General features: G+C 42.9%; 1 protein-coding gene across 9 annotated transcripts in view; it reads right to left on the reverse strand.

The window, feature by feature from the left end:
- The window catches only part of LOC138774370 (cleavage and polyadenylation specificity factor subunit 6-like), a 50,847-nt gene that overhangs the window by 7,306 nt on the left and 20,672 nt on the right, over nt 1-22,869 (reverse strand). For 3 of the 9 annotated variants that reach the window (XM_069955165.1, XM_069955163.1, XM_069955164.1), the window contains exons 2-6: nt 7,041-7,101; nt 5,208-5,321; nt 4,307-4,456; nt 3,849-4,199; nt 919-3,570 (exon numbers count right to left, since the gene is read on the reverse strand). In XM_069955165.1, the coding sequence (XP_069811266.1) occupies nt 3,480-3,570; nt 3,849-4,199; nt 4,307-4,456; nt 5,208-5,321; nt 7,041-7,087 (753 nt within the window). In that variant the 5' untranslated portion in view covers nt 7,088-7,101 and the 3' untranslated portion in view covers nt 919-3,479. The other 6 variants (XR_011360296.1, XR_011360295.1, XM_069955166.1 and 3 more) reach the window with 5 other exon arrangements.

Here is a 22,869-nt window from a genome sequence, read left to right on the forward strand (position 1 = left end):
AGTACTCTAGACGCACTTGTCTTTTTGAGAAAGTGAGCACAAACCAGTGACTGTAAATACTGTGCACTCAAACTCGCTGCCAAAATTTAACTCTACACTGTCCACGTTCCTCTGAGGTTGTGCAGATGCCCGTTGCTCTATATTCGTGGATACAGCCATAGGCACTGCTCATCAAATCCCGCAGACAGACCAGAGCATAGTGAGGGTGCACTTATCTCTAATAGTGGTTTAGTCATTCTACAAAGTTTCAGCTTGTGAACTTACGGTTTCATTTTGCACTTTAGGATTTCTTGAACTTTTTCTCTTTTTTTAAGCACCCTAATTAAACTTTAATGGGGACTTTGAGCTCTATACACAATAAAACCCTTTTATCATATGGATCATTGCTAGGATATACAATCGCTTTCTGGGTGGTGAGGGTGTGACTGTCAGTACTACCGTTGATTTCTAGGCCAGTTTTATATAAACACAATACAATCACACCTCCTGGCCTAACTGTAAGTGTAATACCCTAAACTGAAAGCATCCACAGGATAGCTGCCCTTGGGCCAAGACCTGCATCTGTCATACCCTGTGGCCATATTCCCCTTGTGTGATACCTGCCTTAGGATCAGTGGCACTCCCAGCAGTCAGACCTTCATCACTCAGCAAGTGACCAAATCCTTATCACTAGGCCATCACTTCTTAGTGTGAGCAAACTGATTTAAGATGATTTGTTTTCTTCCCTAATAAAGCTGAGAAGTTATTAGCACACAAAGCAGCAGCTTAGGAAGGCAGTAGTAGTTTTGGCTATGCACATGAAGCCTTACCTGCTAAAGAAACCCCAAGAAGATGAGGACATAGAGAAAACAAGTTAGAATCTCACCTTAAAAAGGCTCGTTCTTCAATGGTCTGCATGCCATCTTCTATGTGCTTCAAAGGGTGACAATAATAGCAACAACAGCATCATTCTTTCAGTCTAACAATTTAGTAACATTATTTATATGTGGCTTTACAATCTTGTACACCAATGTAAGTATAATGGATGTTATGGAAAACCTATTCTTAAACCTATACCTTGTGCTAAGGAGTGGATTTCTGATGGAAAACTTAAATGCTTTCAGTTTCCAAAATCCCTACTTTACTTTTCCTTATCAAAGTCCTAAATCTTCCCCTATGTTTTCCAATCGTAGTACATACGTTTGTTTTGTGCACATGATCGGTGCAGACTGGTAACTCTATTCATGAGATGAAGAACCCTTCAGTTGCTGCCCAGTATTACACATAGGATCTTAAACTATTTAATGCCATATCACATTAGAGCCAAAATACTGTGCAGATTAACTTCTCGGTATGTTGTTACAGTGGTCAGTGCTTGTTTTCTTTTTTTCCCTGAATAGGACAAGTGATAGTAAATTCTGGTGGTTGAAGAATTCTACACACTCGAGTTCAATGTAAATGGATGGGAGTAAGCAGGGGATCAGTGGCTACCTCTAACGTAACAAAACTGGAATACTTAAGATTTCCAAATGAAGAATAAAACTTTACTGTATTTAATAGGTGGATATTTGCAATGAATGGGCAGTCACAAAATTTTTTTTTGCCATGTCAGAGACATATCAAAAGTTTTATCATTTAGAATGTTCAGACTGTGCCTGATCAGGAGAATGAGCAAGAATGAATGTGACCTGGACAGACTCATGTATGCCTATGGGGCGGGAAGAGAAGTGCATGGTAACATCTCCCCTGTTGGTTCCTTTGAACATATCAATTTTCATTTTAATTTAGCTATATTTTAAGCTATCACAATGAATTTAACAAATCTTTATTTAAATTGCTAAACAATGACTGTTTTGCTTTGCATAGCAGAGGTTATACTGTGAGGCTTAATACTTCCTTGTGCTATGTAATTTGGCATATATATCAGTGCAATATACCCTTCATATATGTTTGCACAGTAATGGAGGCGGTTGCATATATGGACAGGTATATCATGTAATTTCTCTTTTTAGCGGTGTAGAGGTCAAATTTGCAACACAATGTTAATTTAATAGACAAACCTTTCGTCCATCAGCAAAAAATATATAGCTTATACTGAAAATATTAGCCTTCCTTATGCTACAAAATCACAAGTGGAAAAAAAGTACATTTGTAGAGTAATAAAAAAATTAAAAAAAAAAGAGACACGTAAAAGAAAAAAAAAATGTATTAAATACTTAGAATAAATACTGTGGAGGCAGGAGTATACATTTAGCTTAGTGTTACAATGTAAACAAATCTTAACTTCAGAACTAGGAACATTTAATATAAAAAAGTTAGAGATGAGTAAAACTACAGTAAGTTCGTTTACACGAACACTAAACGCTCGGCCTTTGACTCCCTGTGGCTGGAGAAGATGGACGCAATCAAATGCCAATCATGTGTTTTGCGAAACCGACCTTCATGTAGTTTTGCTCATCTCTAAAAAAAAAAAAATTAAATAAAAATACAGATTTCTGGAGTGTGAGTAACAATCGATTACTGGTTTCTTTAGGTTAGTGTTGTGCATGTTTGCTTCGGAAGCCTTAGCTTGACAACCCCCCTTTTTATCAATACAGCCCTCAGCAGAATAATAGTAAGAAGGGGTATAGGGGAGGGGGACCTCCCCAATGCAAAGTCACCAGTTTGCCATTGTAACTACATGTTTACAGTAACGCTAAAATAATTTACAATTATAAAAACAATAACACTTGGTAAATTAGGTTTTGCTCACATTAAGACACTTATCTATGCAATTTACAGTCTTGTTAAGGTTTTACACGCATACAGATCTGTTAGCGTTAAATGGATAGTAACAAATTTCACTTGTTGCAAGTAATGCAGAGAAATAAACAGATGCATTACGTAACCACTTAAATATGGTACAGATTACATTGATGCCCAACTATGCAACCTTCACATCAGGTCAAGCTTTCGTATACAAGACTAGATCGGCTTTTGGTTCTATCACTAAAAGTACTCACAACATTTCAGCTTCTTAGTGTTCACAATTTAACACTTTGCATTACAAAAATTTATGACAGTATAATTTGTTAGTCTGATATATAGTGCGTATAAAACACAGAATAACACTGAAAGCCGTATTTAAAACGTTGCACACAAGTCCGATACCTAGATTTATAGTTAAGATTTACGCTTGACCCATCTTGTTCTGTCCCGCTGTGCAACAGCCAAAATGTCCACGCATTTTTTTTGTGGAATACGTGTTTGATAAAATGTCCGAAGAGATAGATGGTTTTGTCAAATGTAATGCGGTTTGGCATTTTGTTTTGTTTATGCCGCTTAATGCATGAGGGCTGCTGGAAAACGTTCATTTCATAACTCAAGCTAAATACTCATTTGGCAATAAAAAGGACCAAAAAAAAAAAAAAAATAATAAAATATAAAAAAAAAAAGAAAAAAAAAGGGTTTCACTCTCCGGCCACATAAAAACTGCTATGGATTGTAAACAGTGTGTCTCTTTAAAAGCGTCTGCCACCTGGCGGTGCGGGCCATCTTTGGCCCCAGCCAGGTGGCGGAGGATGTGCTGCAGCACCGCGTCCATTGGGAAAGCTGTGTGGAAGGATAAAATCACAAGTGTTTGCTACATGGGAAACTGGTTGAAATAGATTAAAAAAAGATCTAACATGACTTAAAAAAAATTGTGTATTCTAGTTATATATACATAATTCTATAAAGTACTGCATGCAGAAGATACATGGCACCTAGAGAATTATTAATCTAAAGCTATGCCTTTACAATAAAAAGCCAATATATTCTGAGGAAATTCTTAATTTATATGTATTGTAAATAAACACGAATATAGGAGAAAAATTTGTAAGTGGTCTTACCCTCTTGGTTGATGAAAGTTTCCTCTTGGTTGAGAAAAGTTTCCTCTTGGTTGAGAAAAGTTTCCTCTTGGTGGAGGAAAGTTTCCTCTTGGTGGAGGAAAATTTCCTCTTGGTGGAGGAAAATTTCCTCTTGGTGGAGGAAAGTTTCCTCTTGGTGGAGGAAAGTTTCCTCTTGGTGGAGGAAAGTTTCCCCTTGGTGGAGGAAAGTTTCCCCTTGGTGGAGGAAAGTTTCCCCTTGGTGGAGGAAAGTTTCCCCTTGGTGGTGGTGGTAACATACCTCTACCACGGGGAGGGGGTGGCATTCCTCTAAATCCCATTAGCCCAGGGGGTGGTGGTGGAGGGTGTCCACGCCTTTACATTGAGAAAATGAAGAAAAAAAAAAAAAAAAACCATTATATTGCCATTACGGTTTGCCATTAGCTGTAAAATAAATACATTAAAATATGCCAAACCAGAACCTTAGTGGAGCAAGGGGAGGTGGTGGTGGAAAGGGTTCTCCCATTTCCCTTGGAGGAAGTGGTGGCGGCGGCATAAATCCTGGAGGTCGTCCTCTCATACCCCCACGCCCTCGAAGGTCCATATATGGATGCATTCTCCCCATACCACGTCTATAAGAAGGAAAAAAAAAAAAAAAAAAAAAAAAAAAAAGGCAGTGCATAAAGCGCACACACACACAACAACTCATCCTGTCTTATGCAAGCATTTGCTTACTTGGTCTAGACATGAACTAGGAAAATGTGAAACTCATTACTGTTGCGGATTGGAAAGTGGATCCACATAAACACTTTGTGGATTTTAAGGGGGTAATATTAAAAATAAAAAATGGCTCTCCTACGTCTTCAATCCCTCACAGCTCCAGTATGTTACAGACCCTCACTCCTCACTGCTTGTTTATACTTTTAGGAAAATCCATCTTAGCAGGACCTGCCTCCTTAGCCAATCACTGACTGAAGACACTGCTGCAACCAGTGATTGGCTTAGAGGGCAGGTCCTACATCTCAGAAGCACCAACAAGCTATGACTGAATCCATGGTAAACAGAGTCCTATATTATTTGTTATTGTTACTACTTTATATAAAAAAAAATCTTAGTTGTATCAATAGACTGACTCTAATGTATCAATATTTGACCCTTTCATATATCAATCAATAAGATAAACCCTTTAAAAAGGTACGTTTACACATACTTAACCTCCTGCAGCTTCAATTCTGCGATAGATTTCATCTATCTATTTATATTGGTTAAATCCACAGCAAATTAAGTACTTGTGAATGTATCCTAATGCTGAAAAGCTTATTCTTAAATACTACTCAATTGTGTAACTTTCAGTACCGTGCCTTTAACTGTAGGTGACATTACCTCATTGGTACAATGCCATTCATTGGTTTGTTTAGAAACTTCTCCCTTCCAAGTGGAACTGGTCCTTTCATGCCTCTACCGATGAAGTTTCCTCTCCCCCGATTTCCTGGCCCCCTGTTGGAAAAAAATAAAATAAAATAAGAAAACGTAGGCAAGAAAACTGGAGCAAGGCAGAGTAAAATATCTTCTCTTCTAGGAAAGCATGCGCAATGATGTATCACCACACCAGCCAGTGTTGGGGATCGTATCTCTGTGGTTCACAGGTAAGAACTACAAGCAACCTGCTCTCGGTTCACCATTCTACTTAAAGAGTCACTGTCGTATTTTTTTTTTTTGCAGAAATCAATAGTCCAGGCGATTTTAAGAAACTTTGTAATTGGGTTTATTAGCCAAATCTGCCATTATCTGCATGTAAAAAGCCTTTTCCCAGGTCCCCCCCTCCTTCCTCTTTTTCATCCACTCTGAAAAATCTGAAAATTGTGACTTGTTGCAGGAGACGTACCCTGTCTGTTCTAGGGAGAGGGGAGGGGGGAGGAGGAAGGAGGGAGTTAGCCGGCAGCAGAAAGCAGATAACAGAGGATTACAGGCACGGAGCTGGGTGACAGCTGTAATCGAGCTCAGACAGGTCACTGGTGACTGTCACAAGAGATATATCCCGTGAGGGATTTGTAGATTAACTCTTTGTTGTCCTGTTTTGGTCTTTTCTTTAGCTCTCTCCATAGGAGAACAATGAAGACAGGGGGGAGAGCTTCAAACTGCTTTTTCATGATAAAAATGCATTTTTCGGATAATAAACCCAATTACAAAGTTTCTTAAAATCGTCTGGACTATTGATTTCTGCAAAAAAAAAAAAAAATTCACGACAGTGACACTTTAACCACATATGTCCAGATGCAGCACCCTGGAGGTCCAGGGTACCTGGCTAAAAAGCTGGGCTTGAACCCCAGATGCCTGAAACCATCAACGCCCCTCTCGGAAGTTCTGGTGCCCAGTGGGCCACAGATGACAGCTTTAGGGGCTGCATACAGCCTATGAGTCACATGTTTGAGACCCCTGTCCGAGACCCATGTTCCAGTGATCGTTGGAGGTCCCTACAGTCAGACTCCCAGTGATCAAATAATTCTGACCCATCCATCTTGGTACAATCCCTTTGAACAAAAAGCAAAGTGCAGTGCTTCAGTACAAAGCTAATATGTGTAAATGTTTATTGTGGGAAAACCTTTTTAATACCAACTATATTACAAAAGTGCAAAGCCACTAAACCTTTTTAAAGCTCTCAAACCCACGGCGCTCCAGCTGTTGCAGAACTACAATTCAAGCCCCAACAGCCAAAGCTTTAGCTGTCCAGGCATGATGGGGATAGAAGTTTTACCACTGCTGTAAGGCCATAGTTTGACACCTATTATTTAAAGGGAACCTGTCACAAGCTTTTGCATGTTTTAACCAAAGGCATGATGCTGTAGAACCTGTAAGGCACATTACACACGTACCTTTCATAAAAACACCTGTTTCTTATTCTAGTGTACAGCGCACACCCTCTCTAAATCATGTCACTACTGCAGGCCTGAAGCCTTCCAAAGTCAAAGTCCCTGCTCTTAAATCCTCATTGAATGACATTCCCCTGGGACTCTGACATTAGTGCTGAAATCCAGCATGCCTTGTTAAGCTCTCTTAACTAGTAGTCTGTGTACTGTGTATTGTGTACAGTGTTTCCAAGTACACAATAAAAGTCCTTTTTTTTTTACAAAAAAAAAAAAAGTAGTAGGTGCATTAGCAGTACATAAAAGACGACAACTTCAAATGCTAAATCCAAGTCTGAAGAGACGACTGTACCTAAATTTCCTAGGCTCACCACCACCTTCAAAACGGTCAATTGGCATCTTCACGACAGTTTCTGTAATTAAAAGTAGAAAAGAAAACAATAGATTATAATGTGGAAGGGAAACAGATCTTATTCAATAAACATTAAACCAATCGGGCAGTCCCTGCTGGCTTCTCCTCATCCCACAAGCCTGGATTGATAGCTCTCTCCCTGTTTGGGTAAGCTGTTACCAGACTCTTCTAGTGGTGAAAATCCAACATGGCCGATCGTTCTTTCCTCCAATATCACCAGTCTAGTATTACTCTTGGCCCCCATGATCTCCAGTCTTACTTGCTTTCTAGATGGAGCTTCTATCCATAAAATAACTGACTAAGGAGGAGCATGTGGTTAAACAACATTGCTCTGACTGCTCTATTGTGTCTGTGTTTGATTCTTGTGTGCGGGGTACTGCTATGGGGCAGGCCAAGTGACCGGTATAGTCACATACAGCCATCTTATTGATGGGAACGCCGTCCAGAAGGCAAGGAAGGATGGGGGCGAAGCTTCATCAATCTGCATAAGGGGGCACAAGTAAAGTTAGAGTATATGAGTAAGCCCTGACGGCCCAAATGTAGTCAGCTAGTGACCTAATTCAGATGATTCTCTGAGCATATATGTTTATTTGTGCTTTAGGGTCTGAGCCCAAACACGTGTACAATAGAAAAAATTACCTTTACCTATTATCTCCACTACATTCAAGCTTTAAAAAAAGTTTATAGGGCCCATTTATATACATCAGCATCCAATCTGATAGGTCGCCACTATATAAATACGACAGCCTGCACAGCTGTGATGTGGATGAAATGATGATGAGCAACCCCTTTAAGAATAAGGCAATTTTGTTCTTTTGTTAAGGGGGAATCCCACCCCCACAACCGATGACCAACCAGTTTAGAGTTATGGCCCTATTCCACGGGCCGTCTAGAGGAGCAAACGAGCGCTGTCAGCGCTCGTTTGCTCCTCGTTCCCCGCTCGCTGCTGCCGCTATTCGACACGGTTGCAGCGAGCGGGTGAGTGCGGGAGGGGCGGCGGGGAGCTGCAGGGGGGTCTGCCCGGGTGATCGCCGATCGTCCGGGCAGCCCATAGGATACAGCAGCCTCTGCTGCCGATGCTCCCATTCAACTGAGAGACGGCAGCAGATCGTTGCTGTATCAGTCGCTTGTTTTTCAACATGTCAGCTGATCGTTGCACTCTATTCCACAGGACGATTATCGTTAGTAGCGGCCGATATCCGCCGAATACGGACGATAATCGTTCCGTGGAATAGGGCCTTAAGGCTTCATTCACACGTCCGCAATGGCAGACAGCAGTTTACGCCTCCGTAGTAGTCTGCAATTAATAGACCACTACATTCTAGACAGAGACCCATCCCGCAACTGCTCATCCACACTACAACAAGTCTTTTTTTTTCGGCGGAACAAAATTGCAGAAGGACAAAATGCGGCCGTGTGAATAGCCCCCATTCCAAACAATGTAATCTATCTTTTAATAGAAATGCGGACGTGTGAATGAGGCCTAAAGCTGCATTCACACGTCCACAATTTTGCAGACCTTACGGATGGTGAATGGCTGTCCTGGATTGTTGACACTACAGTGCTGCGGATTCAAACATTTTCTCCGCTGACAGCATAATGTTGATACATCCTGCCGGGCGGCAAAACAATCCAGGACAGGCATTCACCGTCTGTAAGGTCCACAAAATTTAAGGACGTGTGAATACAGCCTAAGGGCTTGTTCACACTGGCAAACTCTGCACTGAAAATTTCACAGTGAAATCTATAAAGATCTTACTGATTACAATGAGAACTTCAATGCTGACATAATTTTTTTTTACTTGTAATGTTTTATATGGGAAAGGAGAATCCATTCATGCCTTAAAGGGATTATGCAGAATTAGAAAATTATAGCTGTTTTTTGTTTTTCCCCTTCAGAAACAGCGCCACTCCTTTCCTCAGGTTGTGTGTGGTATTGCAGCTCATTTCTATATAAGTGAATGGCTGTGTTGTAATACCACAAACAACCAGAGGACAAGAGTGGTGCTGTTTCTAGGAAAAAAAACGAAAAAACAGCTATGATTTTTCTAGTTCTCGATAAGCCATTAAACGCCGCGTTCCTTATCAATCGACAACTCCTGACAGGCTTCAGCTAGCAGGGCATGATGGGAATTGTAGTTTTGTCACCACTGGAGAGTAGCAGGTTAGGGGAACAGTGCCATTGACATCTACAGGAAACCTTAGTGGGCATGCTGGTACTTGTGGTCGCCCCATTTACCCATTGTAACACACTGCTATATTGTATACCTGAGTATATGAGGTATATCCCATAACAAAGCATAGGATGTGTCCCTCACCTCACAGCTCCATTCATACAGTACACGGTTGCCTAGCAACACCACCAGAGCTCCAGGGATCATATAACCAGCTGCTGCTATTCCTACCACTAATACACGAAGTATCACCGGAAACCGGAGCCCCACTTACCGGGTACCGTCCGCAGAATAAGCCCTCAACTCACTCCTCAGTTCCCTGGCAATGAACGGAGCCAAGATGGCGTAAAATTCCTGTCAGGGAGACCGCCCAGTGACGACTGTATGGTCAGGAATGAACGCTGAGCGCTGATTGGCTGACCTGCCGGAGGCTCTGCGGGAGGCCGGGAAACATCTGTCAAGTAAGGGGGGAGGAGCCTGGACTCAGCGGGGCGCCATGTTTGATTTATTCCGTACACTGATTAAAGGGAGAGTGTCTATTTGTTGTACAAAGCGGCCGTGAGTTCTCGCCTTCATTATGACAAATTAATATAAACGTAAATATTTAATAAATAGAAGCCAGAGATTATATCTAATTATTAACCTGTCTGGGAAAACAAAGAGTATTGAATAAATGGGGGAAATGTCTTTGTTGCATACAGGAACCAATCAGAACGCTGCTTTCATTTCTCAAAAAAACTATAAAGCTGCATTGTGATTGGTTGCTATAAGCATCAAACACGTTTTGAGTATGGAACCCCAGATATGGTTGGAGAGCAGGTTACAGCATATATTAGGCACTACTGGGAGCTTAAAGGGGAACTCCAGGCTTGGAAAAACTAAGCAGCATTCTTCCAGCACCTATGGTGTCCACAATTTGGGCCCGTTCACACTACTTATTCGTTGCCAAAATTCTGCTCGGAACCCCCGCCCGCGGACTCCGCGTCGACTCCCACCTGCTGTCTTAGTGGGAGGCCCTGTGTGCCTCGTACACTTCCGCTCATAGAATTGACATGTCAATTCTTTGAGCGGAGAGGCGCGTATAGCCGAAGCACACAGGGCCTCCCACTGAAAGAGATAGCTGGTGGGATTCGATGCCGAGTCCGCGGGCGGGGGTTCCGAGCAGAAGTTTGGTGCCGATTTCATAGTGTGAACGGGCCCTTTGAGTGCGGTTGCATTGAAGTGAATGGAGCTGAATAGTAATACCACACACAACCTAAAAACAGGGGAGATGCAGGTTTTTTTTTTTAAGAAAGTAGCTTTTTTTTTAGTAAGAAAGTGCTTTTTCTAATCCTAGATAATCCCTTTAATCAGCAGTTGATTGGTTCCCTTTAAAGTGAACGTACCAGCAGAAACATCGCTTTAAGATCTTCACATCAATAGACCGGCGCTGGCGTACTCATGCCCGTGCCATGGTCCTTTTTTCTCGCTGCTCTATTCCCGGCCACCGACCCGGCCTGAAGCACTAGAGGCAGGCCTGCTCACCCCCGAGTGTGACGTTCTGCCCTCCGCCCCCTGTGACACAGCTCTATTAGAAGGGGTAGGGGTTTTGTCACACTGGGGGCCTCCAGTGCTTCAGGTCGGGCCGGTGGCCGGGAATAGACCGACCCTTATTTCTAATATTTAAAGAGTATAATGATAGGAATTGTTCCACAATGTTCCACTGGAACACTGGGAACTGACAACAGTCAGGTGGACGGTCATGTGGCTGATACGTCCGATCATGTGACCGCGCCGTAACGTCACCTCCAGGAAGACTGCGCAGCAGGATGTGCGTCGGGGAGGAATGGCTGAGCATGCTCCAACAGATCGCAGGTGATTAATTAAATGACTGAGAGTGATTGGTGGCTTCAGGTACTTAACCCAAGACCCTGAAGGACGTCATCACCTCCGGACGAAGGTTGCGAAACGCGCGTCAGGGTGGTGGCGTCCCGAAGGAGTGAGATTGTCAGTGACTCAGATAATCTGTCTATGCTGTCCTAAGCCTTTGCGGGGTAATATAGTTTGAAGGGCAATACGTGGTCCATTTTACTATTGGGATCGATGCAAATCATGCAAGTATATGTAATGCATAGTACTTTATGTATTTAGAGACCCAAGTAGTTTACATTTTTTTGTACTTGCACTTTATTTTACATTTGTGTATGGACCCTGAAATAATATACTGGATATGATGCCCTAAAATATGTACTTTTTGTGAGGTGGGCAGATTGCAAAAGGATAATATTCTGTACTTGTATATACCCTCCGGGATTGCCACTATCTTTTTAATGTATGGTTTCCCTTTTTTAATATATGCTGTTTTATATCGGTAATAATAAAGATGAATTTGCTATTGAAACTCAGTATTGTGTTGGTGTATCAAATGTTCCACTGGAACATTGCTAATGTGGTACCAATATTCAAGAAGGGGTCAAAAAATTATCCTGGAAACTATAGGCCTGTAAGTCTAACATCTATAATGGGTAAAGTATTTGAGGCTTTCCTAAGAGATGCTATACCGGTGATATCAGTTATAGGCTGGACCTGGGGGAGGCTGTGAACGTTGTGTATCTGAACTTTTCAAAGGCATTTGATATTGTGCCACATGAAAGGTTAGGCTATAACAGTCATGTCAAACTCTGGCCCGTGGTGCCGTTATTTATGGCCCGCCAGGCAATTCAGAGTTTTAATTACATCTGGCCCGCCATGGCTACTATATAAGAGACTATGGGGGAGGGCTGGCTACTATATGAGATTATTGGGAAGGGCTGGCTACTATATAATATACTATTGGGAGGGCTGGCTACTTTATGAGATTGTTGGAGAGGGCTGACTACTATATGAGATTGTTGGGGAGGGCTGGCTACTAAAAGAGACTACTGGGGAGGGCTGGCTACTATATAAGAGACTATGGGGGAGGGCTGGCTACTATATGAGACTATGGGGAAGGGCTGGCAACTATATAAGAGACTATGGGGGGGGGGCTGGCTACTATATGAGACTATGGGAGAGAGCTGGCTACTATATGAGACTATGGGGGAGGGCTGGTTACTATAAAAGAGACTATGGGGGAGGACTGGCTACTATATCAGACTATATTTGGGAGAGCTGGCTACTATATGGGACACTTGGAGGGCTAGCTACTATTTGGACACTATTGGAAGGGCTAGCTAATATGTGGGGAAATTTTGGGGGATTGGCTATTATATGGGTTGGGCTTTAATCATGTCATAGCAATTTATCATGTCATTTATCATCGTGCACGTGGCAGGAACAACGCACGCTGCTCTGACAGTGCCAGCACCGCAGCATTCGCGCTTCAATAATTATCAAGGTTGGCCCGCGACTTTATCCAATTTTTAAATTTTGGCCCACTGTGTATTTGAGTTTGACACCCCTGGTCTATAATATAATGATGCTCGGACTAGAGGAATATATATGTAAATGGGTAAGAACCTGGCTGAGTGAGAAACAGTAGGTGGTTATTGAGGGAACATACTCCAATTGGATCACAATTACAATTGGGGTAGGGGCTACAGAGTAGAATTTCCATTTCTGCAAATACAGTGGTGCCTTGGATTACGAGCATAATTCGTTCCAGGACCGTGCTTGTAATCTAAATCCACTCTTAAACCAAAGCAAATTGTTCCATAAGAAATCATTGAAATGCAGACAAATGTTTCCACACCCCAAAAATAATGATTTTATATTCTGAATAACATGTAAAACAGATTAAACAAACATTTAGAAACAGCTGAACATGTCATGTTATAAGTTACTATATAGTATAGCAATCAGCATGTGGTGTATAATGTATAGTGAGTGCATAAACCTGAAAAACAGCAGCAGTTTATAGATACAGGATGAAACTGCAGATCCCCATAATGCAGTAGCGTAGTACAACAGGCTAGAATAGAGATGCAGGGCTGCTGTCAGAGGTCTGTGTGGTCACATGACAGTGATGGGGAAGGGGTGTTTGTTCAGAATGGACCAATCAGCACTGACAGAGACTGCAGGGAGCATGAAGGACTGAGCAGGACATATGTGTGCACATAATGCAGCACTCTCTGTCCAGGGAGAGAGGGGTTACAGCAACGAAGAGATTGCCTCCACAGTCCTGTCCCCTGATGTAAGCCCCAGCCTGAAGTAAATCTGCTATGATTTGGAAGGTGAGGGAGACTTCCTGGGTCAGAGTACAGTGCTGCAGACCACCCTATGCAGACCATGCCCCTCCATAATTCGCCCTCCCACCCAGTACAGGGAGCTCTTAAACCAAAGCTATGCTCTTAAACCAAGTCACAATTTTGAAAAACTGTGAGCTCTTAAACCAAAACACTCTTAAACCAAGTTACTCTTAAACCAAGGTACCACTGTAACACTAAACTGGGTAAAGTAATCAACACAGGGGAGGATAATATAATATCACAGAAGGATTTGAAGAAGCTGGAGGCTTGGACAGAGAAATGGAAGATGAAGTTTAGTGTGGATAAAATAAGATTTCACCACTAGAACAGACAGATTTTTTTTTACTATAAGAGCAGTGTGACTGTGGAACTCTCTGCCACATGATGTTGTCATGGCTTACTCACTAAACAAGTTCAAAGGAGGCCTGGATGCTTTTCTTAAAAAATTATTTAATATGAGCACTAGATTACATGTGATAGGATGTTAAAGGGGTAGTGCGGCGGCACACACACAAAAAAAAAACACAGACACACACATAAAATATACTTACCATATGACGATCGCTGTTCAAATTTCCCGCCGGCCGCGTCCCCGCCATCTTTGGCTGCTGTCCTCGTTTCAGGGTCTGGATGCAGTAAATGCCAGAGAAAAGGCTACTGGTGCGCATGCGCACCGGCAGTCTTTTCATAAGGGCTGAGCAAGATGGAAGCCATGTGATGCGCTCCAGCCAATGAAAAGGCCGCTGGTGCGCATGTGCACCAGCAGCCTTTTCTTCTCCCATTCACTGCTGTGGAAGACAGCGAAGAGGAAGGAGACAAGGACCGCCCACTGCTGTTACGACATCGACCCAAGATAGCGTCCGGGAGAAGAGGACGGGGTTGACACTAATTCGGTCCGCATAATAACACACGTTACAAAGTTATATAACTTTGTAATGTGTGTTAATTAAGCGGCAAAACAAAAAAGGCCGGACTACCCCTTTAATCCAAGGATTTATACTGAATGCCATTTTGGAGTCGGAAAGGATTTTTTTTCTCCCTGTGATGGGGCAATCGGCATGAGGGTTTTTGCCTTCCTCTGGATCAACACAGCAGGGTTTTACTGTAGGTTGAACTTGATGGACTCGTCTTTTTTCAACCTTTTCTTTAACTATGTAACTATTAACTATGTAGCTATGGGAAGAGGAACAGTGAGAGATGGGGCAGGCAGAAAATTGCATCAAAGGAGCAGGACTACTGAAAAACCACATGAAGAGTGTCAGGGGGAAACTAGGTAAAAACCGTGCATTGTTTAGAAGTTTTTTTTTTTGTCAGCAAGGCTGCCTGGAGTTCCCCTTTTATGAGTCTGCCAATATTGTGTAGCATACTTAATTTCCCTCCTGATGGCCATCTTTCACAGCAGCACAGAAGCCTACATTCTGCACAGCAGCCACCAGCCGCAGCTGCCTGTATCAGCCACTGTACCACTGCAGCCTTTTCTGTCACCATGTCCATTGGAGCAGCTCTGGTGCAAGAACATCCCCAAATATAGTATTTTCCGGCATATGACGACTTTTTAACCCCGAAAAATCTTATCAGAAGTCAGGGGTCATCTTATACACTAAGTATGGTTGCTGCATACGGTGGGGGAGCTATAAAATGGCCACATCCCCAGCTAATGCGGCAACCACAATAATAAAACAATCATGTCAACTAACCTGTGACCGTTCCCGACAGCTGCGCATCTCCCGCCATTTTCTGGTGCAGGTAGAGTGATGCAAAGACACTGCCTGGGCCGGAGGTCCCCAAAGCTCTCTCGGCAGCCGAGCGTCTCATTGGAGAAGCTTGGAAACCCTCGGCTGCCAGGAGCTTCAGAAGAATGACAGAGCTGCCGGAAGTCCCCGAAGCCTCTGTCATTCTCCCAAAGCTCTCCTGGCAGTCGAACTTCTCCGAAGAGAGCTCGGGGACCTCTGGTGCAAACAGTGTATATAGGAACATGATAGGAGAAGTGCGGCTGACGGGAACGGGTGACAGGTGAGTTGATTGTTGTTGTTTTTTTCTTCAACTTCAGTTAACTCCTGCCTGACCGCAGCAGTGCTCCAGCTAGTAAACAATGCTGCGGTCATTCCATTCTCATATCTCACATCCAACTTTGGAATTTCTCACAAGGACTTTTACAAATTTCTGCAGATAAGGCACTGCTTACAAGGTATCAATATGAGTAGTAACCCTGCTACTACTAAATATGAATCACACTTTAAGAACCCTACACTTCTCCCTAAAGGTTTAACAGTGGCTTATAGAATGCTGCAGCCTAGATTAGGCAATCTACCTTTCATTACTAAATGGGAACAAGATCTAGGTCAGTGTTTCGACATGGAAAGTTGGTACCGCATGTTTGTTCTTGTCCCCAAAATCTTGCATTGTATAAATCACCTAGAAGCATCTAGAAAGTTACTATATAGATGGTACCTAACGCCATATAGGCTTTCAAAAATATACCCGGGGACATCTGAGGTGTGTTGGAGGTGTGGCGCTCACGTGGGAAATCTATTGCATATATGGTGGGATTGTGCATTGCTCCGCCCGTTTTGGGGTGATGTTCGCTCCCTCTTAGAGACAGTGCTGATGTTTCCACCCACGTGGGGTCCACATCTAGCCTTATTGTCCATGGGCCTGGATGATATGCATATATCCGACGTAACAGTGCTCATACATATCTTAATGGCCTCCAGAACGGCCATAGCTAAGCGTTGGAAGTCCACAGATGTCCCTAGTATAATGGAAATTAGATCCGTTACGAATTTTAACTACCAAATGGAATTATCCATTGCAATGAGAACCAATAAGGTTAAACGACTGGAGGAGGGTTGGTACAAGTGGTGTGATTTTCAGAAATCCCACCCTCATTAGGATTTGAGTTTTGTAAGCTATATAGTTTCACTCTTCTGGCACTCCTTTGTACGCTCCCCTCAACTTTCAACTTTCAACTCCCAACTGCCTATTTTACCTGATCATTTATATATTTTGATACTATGACACTAGAGCTGCCTGTTTTTGTCTTGTTTTTGTCTTTCTTAAACTGTTATATTTTGTTCACTAGTCCCTTGAGGGACGTGAGTTTTCTTCCATGTTCTTACCTGTGTAATATCTTCGAAACTCAATAAAAATTTTGTAAAAAAAAAAACAAAAAAAACAATGCTGCGGTCAGGCAGGGGTTAACATTTTCCGGAGTATAAGACAAACCACTGAAAATATTCTTGAAAGTCAGGGGTCGTCTTATACGCTGTAAAATATGGTACATAAGTAATATGAGGCCATATGACTTTATGGCCTCTGCAGGCAAATTTGTAGGGCTGACAAATCATACTGTCTAAGTATGTTTAGCATGTTCTGCTACACACCTGTCATTGACCTCATGGCCTGCAAATGAAGGCTGGAAGTGCACGTGGAATGCAGAGCAGTTTAGACAAAAAATTGTCCTGATTTTTTTTTTTTTTTTAAGGCGATAGGGGTACTCCAGCGGTGGGGGGGGGGGGGCACTTTTTTGCTGGGACCGGAGAGGAGGTGGCTGAGGGAAAAGACGTCCACTCACTTCCCAGGTTCCAGCGGCGGGTCCCGCATTGCGGCGCTCCGTTCCCCGGCCGCTTCCTGGTGTCTGACACGGGCCCGAGACGTGACGTCTCAGGTCCGCTCAGCCAGTCAGTGAAGCCCGGCGCGCGCTGCAGGGGTGGGTCCGACGCCCATAGAGAATGACGGCTCCATTCATTCTCTATGGGCATCGGACTCATCCATGCAGTGCGCGCGCCGGGTTTCCGACAAGGATATCTCTGTTCCAGGATCGGCTCCAGGAGCGGGACTTGGCGAGATGGGGTAAGTATTCGGGGCTCTAGCGGGGGGTCAGGCGGCCTTCCCCCACGGCACGGGGGTGACAGGTTCCCTTTATTAATAAAACTTTACTTGTTTAACAATACACAGTTCAACTACACAGTAGGTTTGTTCTTACACTCTGTCTCTGGTGCTTCTTGTACTGTTTCTTACACGCATAAGAAGCAATACAACACGCTGCTGTTCACTAGCATGGCCACCAGTAGATAGATTCCCTTTTCATTCTTACAGTCTGGGCCGTGGGCAACCAGTCCTTTCTCTACCTTGTAGCGTCTCAAAGATGTAGATGCACACTGGGTATAATGTCATCAAGAATACATTACAGTTCGATGGCTGACAAATACTTTAACGCATAAAAAAAAGAAAAATCAGAGGTAGTAACATATACTTCCATCCCACATCTTCACTATCTGACGTTACCTCCTTTCAGTATATTAATTTGACATCCTAAGCAAGGCTATCCAACTATTTCAATTCATCAGTTCCCAGAAGGCAGGACCGGCCCCACACACCCTCCAATACACCACTGGTCTCCACACCCACTCCAACTCGGACACCCCACTCCCCGCCACATCCCATTTCAACCCTCAACGAACACCCCCCCCCCCCCCCCCCCGAACAACCAGAGCACAAGAAGAATGGAAATAAAATCAAGAACAAGACAGGGCCACCACCATCCACTCCCCAGACAGACCCACTACTCCACATTCCACCATACACACCCTCTCCATATCACTTCTAGCCTCCCACTCACATTTCACCCTCTTGACCCAGGCCTCACACCTGGACCCCCCCCCGAACCACCGACAGATAGCCCTGACGAGTATCCCAACCCTCCCCAGTCCACACCCAAAAGGGCCCCACCGCAGCCTGTGCAGGGCACCCAACTGGACCCCCCACTAGAGTCCACAGGTCCACATACAATGGAGCCCCACGAGACGAGCAGGTCCCCAGCCCATCCACCCTCAGGTCCCCCCGCCCCCGCTTTCAAACTATTATACAACGCACCACCACCCATCATTCCCACAACCCACCACCCACACTCAGTGGGTACTTTTCGAAGCCTTACTTGATCATCATCATAGTTACAGGAACATTAAAGGGGTACTCCAGTGGGGGGGGGCATTTTTTTCCTGGGACCGGGGAGGAGGTGGCTGAGGGAAACAACGTCTCAGGTCCGCTCAGCCAGTCAAGAACCGGAGCGGCGCTGGAACCAGGGAGGTGAGTGGACGTCGTTTCCCTCAGCCACCTCCTCCCCGGTCCCAGGAAAAAAATGCCCCCCCCCCCCCCGCCCCGCTGGAGTACCCCTTTAACAAGTTTCTCAACAGTACAAAACACCACCACCTACTAAGGGGGTGCTCACAGTCACACTATGGTACATAATATTACAAAATTCATAGCTATCCCCTCCATCTGTTTTAGCTATTGTCTTTCTCTTACTTGCATCATGTCTCAGCTCCCTCCTCACATATTTGCCCCATTCTTTTAGTGCAGTTATAATTCATTATCATTGGCAAGAGTCCGGTGTTGTGGATGTGACCCTTTAAAACCCGCCACTGATGACATATTTATCAAACAATTCCGTTCTGAAAATCAGCCCTCTCTAGAGTGACAGAATAGTCAGGTTTAAGTTTTGTCATGTAAAAGCCCTGATGAATTTACTAAGGGCAATAAGACACTTTAATAAATCTGACGGTTTGGGAACTAAAACGTTGATGTGTAGGGTTGTTGAAAACTTTGCAATCTTAGTAAATCAGGGCCAATATGTATTAGGCTTTGTTCACACTACGTTAGAGACCGGCCGTTCCGTGACCCGGCTAGGTCACTGAACGGCTGGTCTCAGAAAATATCATTCCGGCCGGTACTGCAGTATCTTTGATCTTTTGCGCCGTTGAGTTCTGATGCGGCCGGAGCCACTCGCTCCATAGTATGCACTGACAGGGTTTTCAGGGTTTATTCACTGAATAGCGGCCGCAGAAAACTGACATCTCAGTTTTCTACGGTGCCGCTAGGGATCCCGAGGGGAGTGTATACTATGTGTATACACTCCGGCCGGGATCCCTTCAGCCTGCAGCACTACGTAAGTTCCATGGAAATCACAGCCGTTGGAACAACGGCCGTGATTTCGACGGAACTTACGTAGTGTGCACACAGCCTAAGTAAGTATGAATATATCCAATGCTGTAACTGAGCACTGGAGCCTATGTAAGGCTATGTTCACACTTTCTGTGGAGTGGAACGCTGCCTCTGCTTCAATGGGATCCCGGCCGGAGCGTATACACACCGTGCTCATGCTCCCGCATCAGAACGCTATGGCCAGAAAGATCATCCAGCCGGTACTACAGTACCGGCCTTGATCATCCGGGCAGAGGCCGGCCGTTCCGTGACCCGGCCGGGTCACGGAACGGCCGGTCTCATACGTAGTGTGAACATAGCCTAATGCTGGAAACCACAATACTACATAATGCTTTGTACATGCAAAAGGTTTGGTACTGTCTAGCTTTAAAGCATATTTATCCTTTTAACATGTAGGAATGTGTCTGTGAAAAATCTTAAAGATGGTTTCTAGTAACAAATAGAATTGTAATTAATTTTTGCGCTTATTGAGAAAATTTTAACCTCAATAAATATTGAATGTGTAGAATTGTTATTGCATCTCCTCACCATGATTGTATATCAGAATAGATTACATTTTCCTTCTGCACCTGTGGATGTTTACTTAGGCTATGTTCACACAACGTCAAAAACAGAGAAAAAGCGGCCGATTTTGATATTTAAAATAATGTCCGTTTTTGCCGCGAATTAACTGACTGCAATGGCAATGTATTGAAGTCAATGGAAAGATGGACATCCAATGCACACAATGTATTGAATAACAGACATTTTTACCGCGGACGTCAAAATAGCGGACGTTTTTTATTAGTTGTTCATACACAGTTTTTCTTTTATCACCGTTCTTTCTCAGTTTTTACTATTAAATTCAATGGACTTTTAAATTAAGCCACACCCAAAGGCCAATTAGTTACCCCAACTAGAATAATGTACCAGCAGCCGTCATTGCAAGGGAAGGCTAAACAGCTGAATAACGTTATTTTAGACTCAAAATGACGGACGTAATTTTAAACAGGGCTGAAAAAAACATTGTGTGAACATAGCCTTAATGTGTCAGTTTAAGATAATTGCACAATTGTTTATGTGTTACTGGTGTAGCCCAATTGTGTTTGTTTATAACTGTGACTGATAAGAATCAGATCAATTTTTTTTAACTCATTTTATTGAAAGTGTACAACTTATTACATTGTACATAATACAGATTATTAAACAAAGTTACCTCAAAACAATGGTGTAGAATCCAATAATTAACATACAGTATGTTACATTTGTATAGACTCTAGACTCTGTGAATCTAAACCAGGGGAAAAAAGAGAGGTAATGGGGATAAGGGATGGGGACACAGAAATTTAGAAAGGTAAGGTAAGGGAAAGGAAAGGAAAGGAAAAAAAAATTAAAAACAGAAAAACATGAGATCGATAGTTTCAGAGAGTCTTGCATAAGCTTCCTGTGGCACCAGGGACCCCATACCTTATTAAATTTAGAAGGGCAAACCCTGTGTTTAAATAAAAAATATTCATAAGACACTGTCGTGTTCACTAAGACCTTCCATTCTTGCAACAGCCTTCCTCACTAGGAAGAGGACCTCCCATACAAATATTAGCTGATGGTGTGTCCATTGCGCCTTGTCAAAAATCTTCGATATACAACTCTTGGGTTGTACCATGATCAAACAACCTTAGACCTGTCCAAGCAGAGACACCACTCTGTTCCAATAAGATCTTAAATTTGGGCAGTCTCACAGCATATGCCAAAAGTCTGCATCTATGGCATTCCATTGAGGGATACCTTCCCATGTTATGCAAATGAACCAAGTCAAATAGCTATGATAAAACATAAATAATTGTGATAACTTATTATTCATAGCTAGGGATACATAGAGATGGGAAGACATCGTCTCTTTCCATTCATTGTCTGTTAATGCAAGGATTATAGCTCTCCACTTTTTCTCTAATGGGAGAGGGGCGGTCTGCATCTTAACACATATTAAGTGGGTATATAAAGTGGAAATTAAACCACAAGGGCCCTGAAATTACTGCCAAAAATTTTTAATACCAAAGGGTTCACTTACTTTTTTGTGTCTACAAAATCAGCATTAGTAATTTAAAATGACCGAATTTCGGTCCTATTTATATACAGTACATATATATATATATATATATATATATATATATATATATATTATTTATTTTTTTCAAAATTAAACAACAGCTACACCCAATATAACGGTCCTACATATGTTCAACAATACTGTTCTCAGGATTAAGTTTACCATAGGCCCCGGGCTGTTCACCAAGTCTGGCCCCCCCAGGCCTGCCCGAAACCGACCTATTATAATCCGCTACTGACTGTTTGATTGATTGAATGTACCACTCGATACCATATTCCAAACTGCATCTGAAAGAAGTGTTTCTAGCTAGTACCATTTCAATACTACTGTACTGCAAAGTATTGAATTTTGACAAGTTCCCTAAAACAATAAGCCGCTATTGACAGGTGTCAGTCATAATACACAGCCAGCAACCTCTATGTAAAAAGCGACTCCTGGGTCTGCTCTACACTCCTTTCCTGTTATTATGAGGTACTGCATTTTCCTACGTATAAGACTATGTTATAACCCAGGAAAATCTTCTTGAAAGTCAGGGGTCGTCCTATAGGGGGGCTGCTAAAAGACTGGAGAATCTGCGGTCACTGCATACGGTGGATAGAGCTTAAAAACTAACATATCCCAGCCGTATGCGCCAACCATATGAAGGGCAGAACAAGCTAGAGGAGCTTGGGGTATAGAAAACTGACCTCTTTCTCCTGTCTGGCTACCCTTGTATCCTACCGTTATTATTGTGCCTCCTTCTCTGCCTCTCAGATCTTACTGTCGTCTGATGTTTTTTTTGGTCTTTGTTGCAAGAGGGGTAGTCTTATACCACGTGTATATCCTAAACTCTATATTTTAACTGGAAAAGTTGGGGGGTCGTATTATATGCCAGAAAATACAGTAATACTAAATTAAATTGGAAAAGGGTAGAAAATTAGTTCAATTAGCAAACAGTGCTTCTGGTAAAGCCAGTTTCCTATAATTTTTTCTTTTTTCCCAAAAGGCTAAAAAGTAACAAAAGGTGTAAAGTGTAAAACAAAAGGCGTAAAGGAATACTACTTATTTTATCAATCCCCCAAGGGCAAAAGAACATCATCCAGATTTATCAAACTGTTCAAAACAGAAATTGATGTAAACTGCCTATAACAACCAATCACATCCTAGCTTTTAGCGATACTGTCACCCCCTTTCTATAGCACCTTTCTTAAGCTTATATTCTTAACATTTCATATCTTACCATATAAAGGATTTCTTGGTTGTCTACCCTCAAAAATGCATGTTATTGACAGTGGACAGTGCTTTGGGGACGGGGCTTAATG

Source organism: Dendropsophus ebraccatus, chromosome 15 (genome assembly GCF_027789765.1).
Source record: "Dendropsophus ebraccatus isolate aDenEbr1 chromosome 15, aDenEbr1.pat, whole genome shotgun sequence".
Taxonomy (NCBI): domain Eukaryota; kingdom Metazoa; phylum Chordata; class Amphibia; order Anura; family Hylidae; genus Dendropsophus; species Dendropsophus ebraccatus.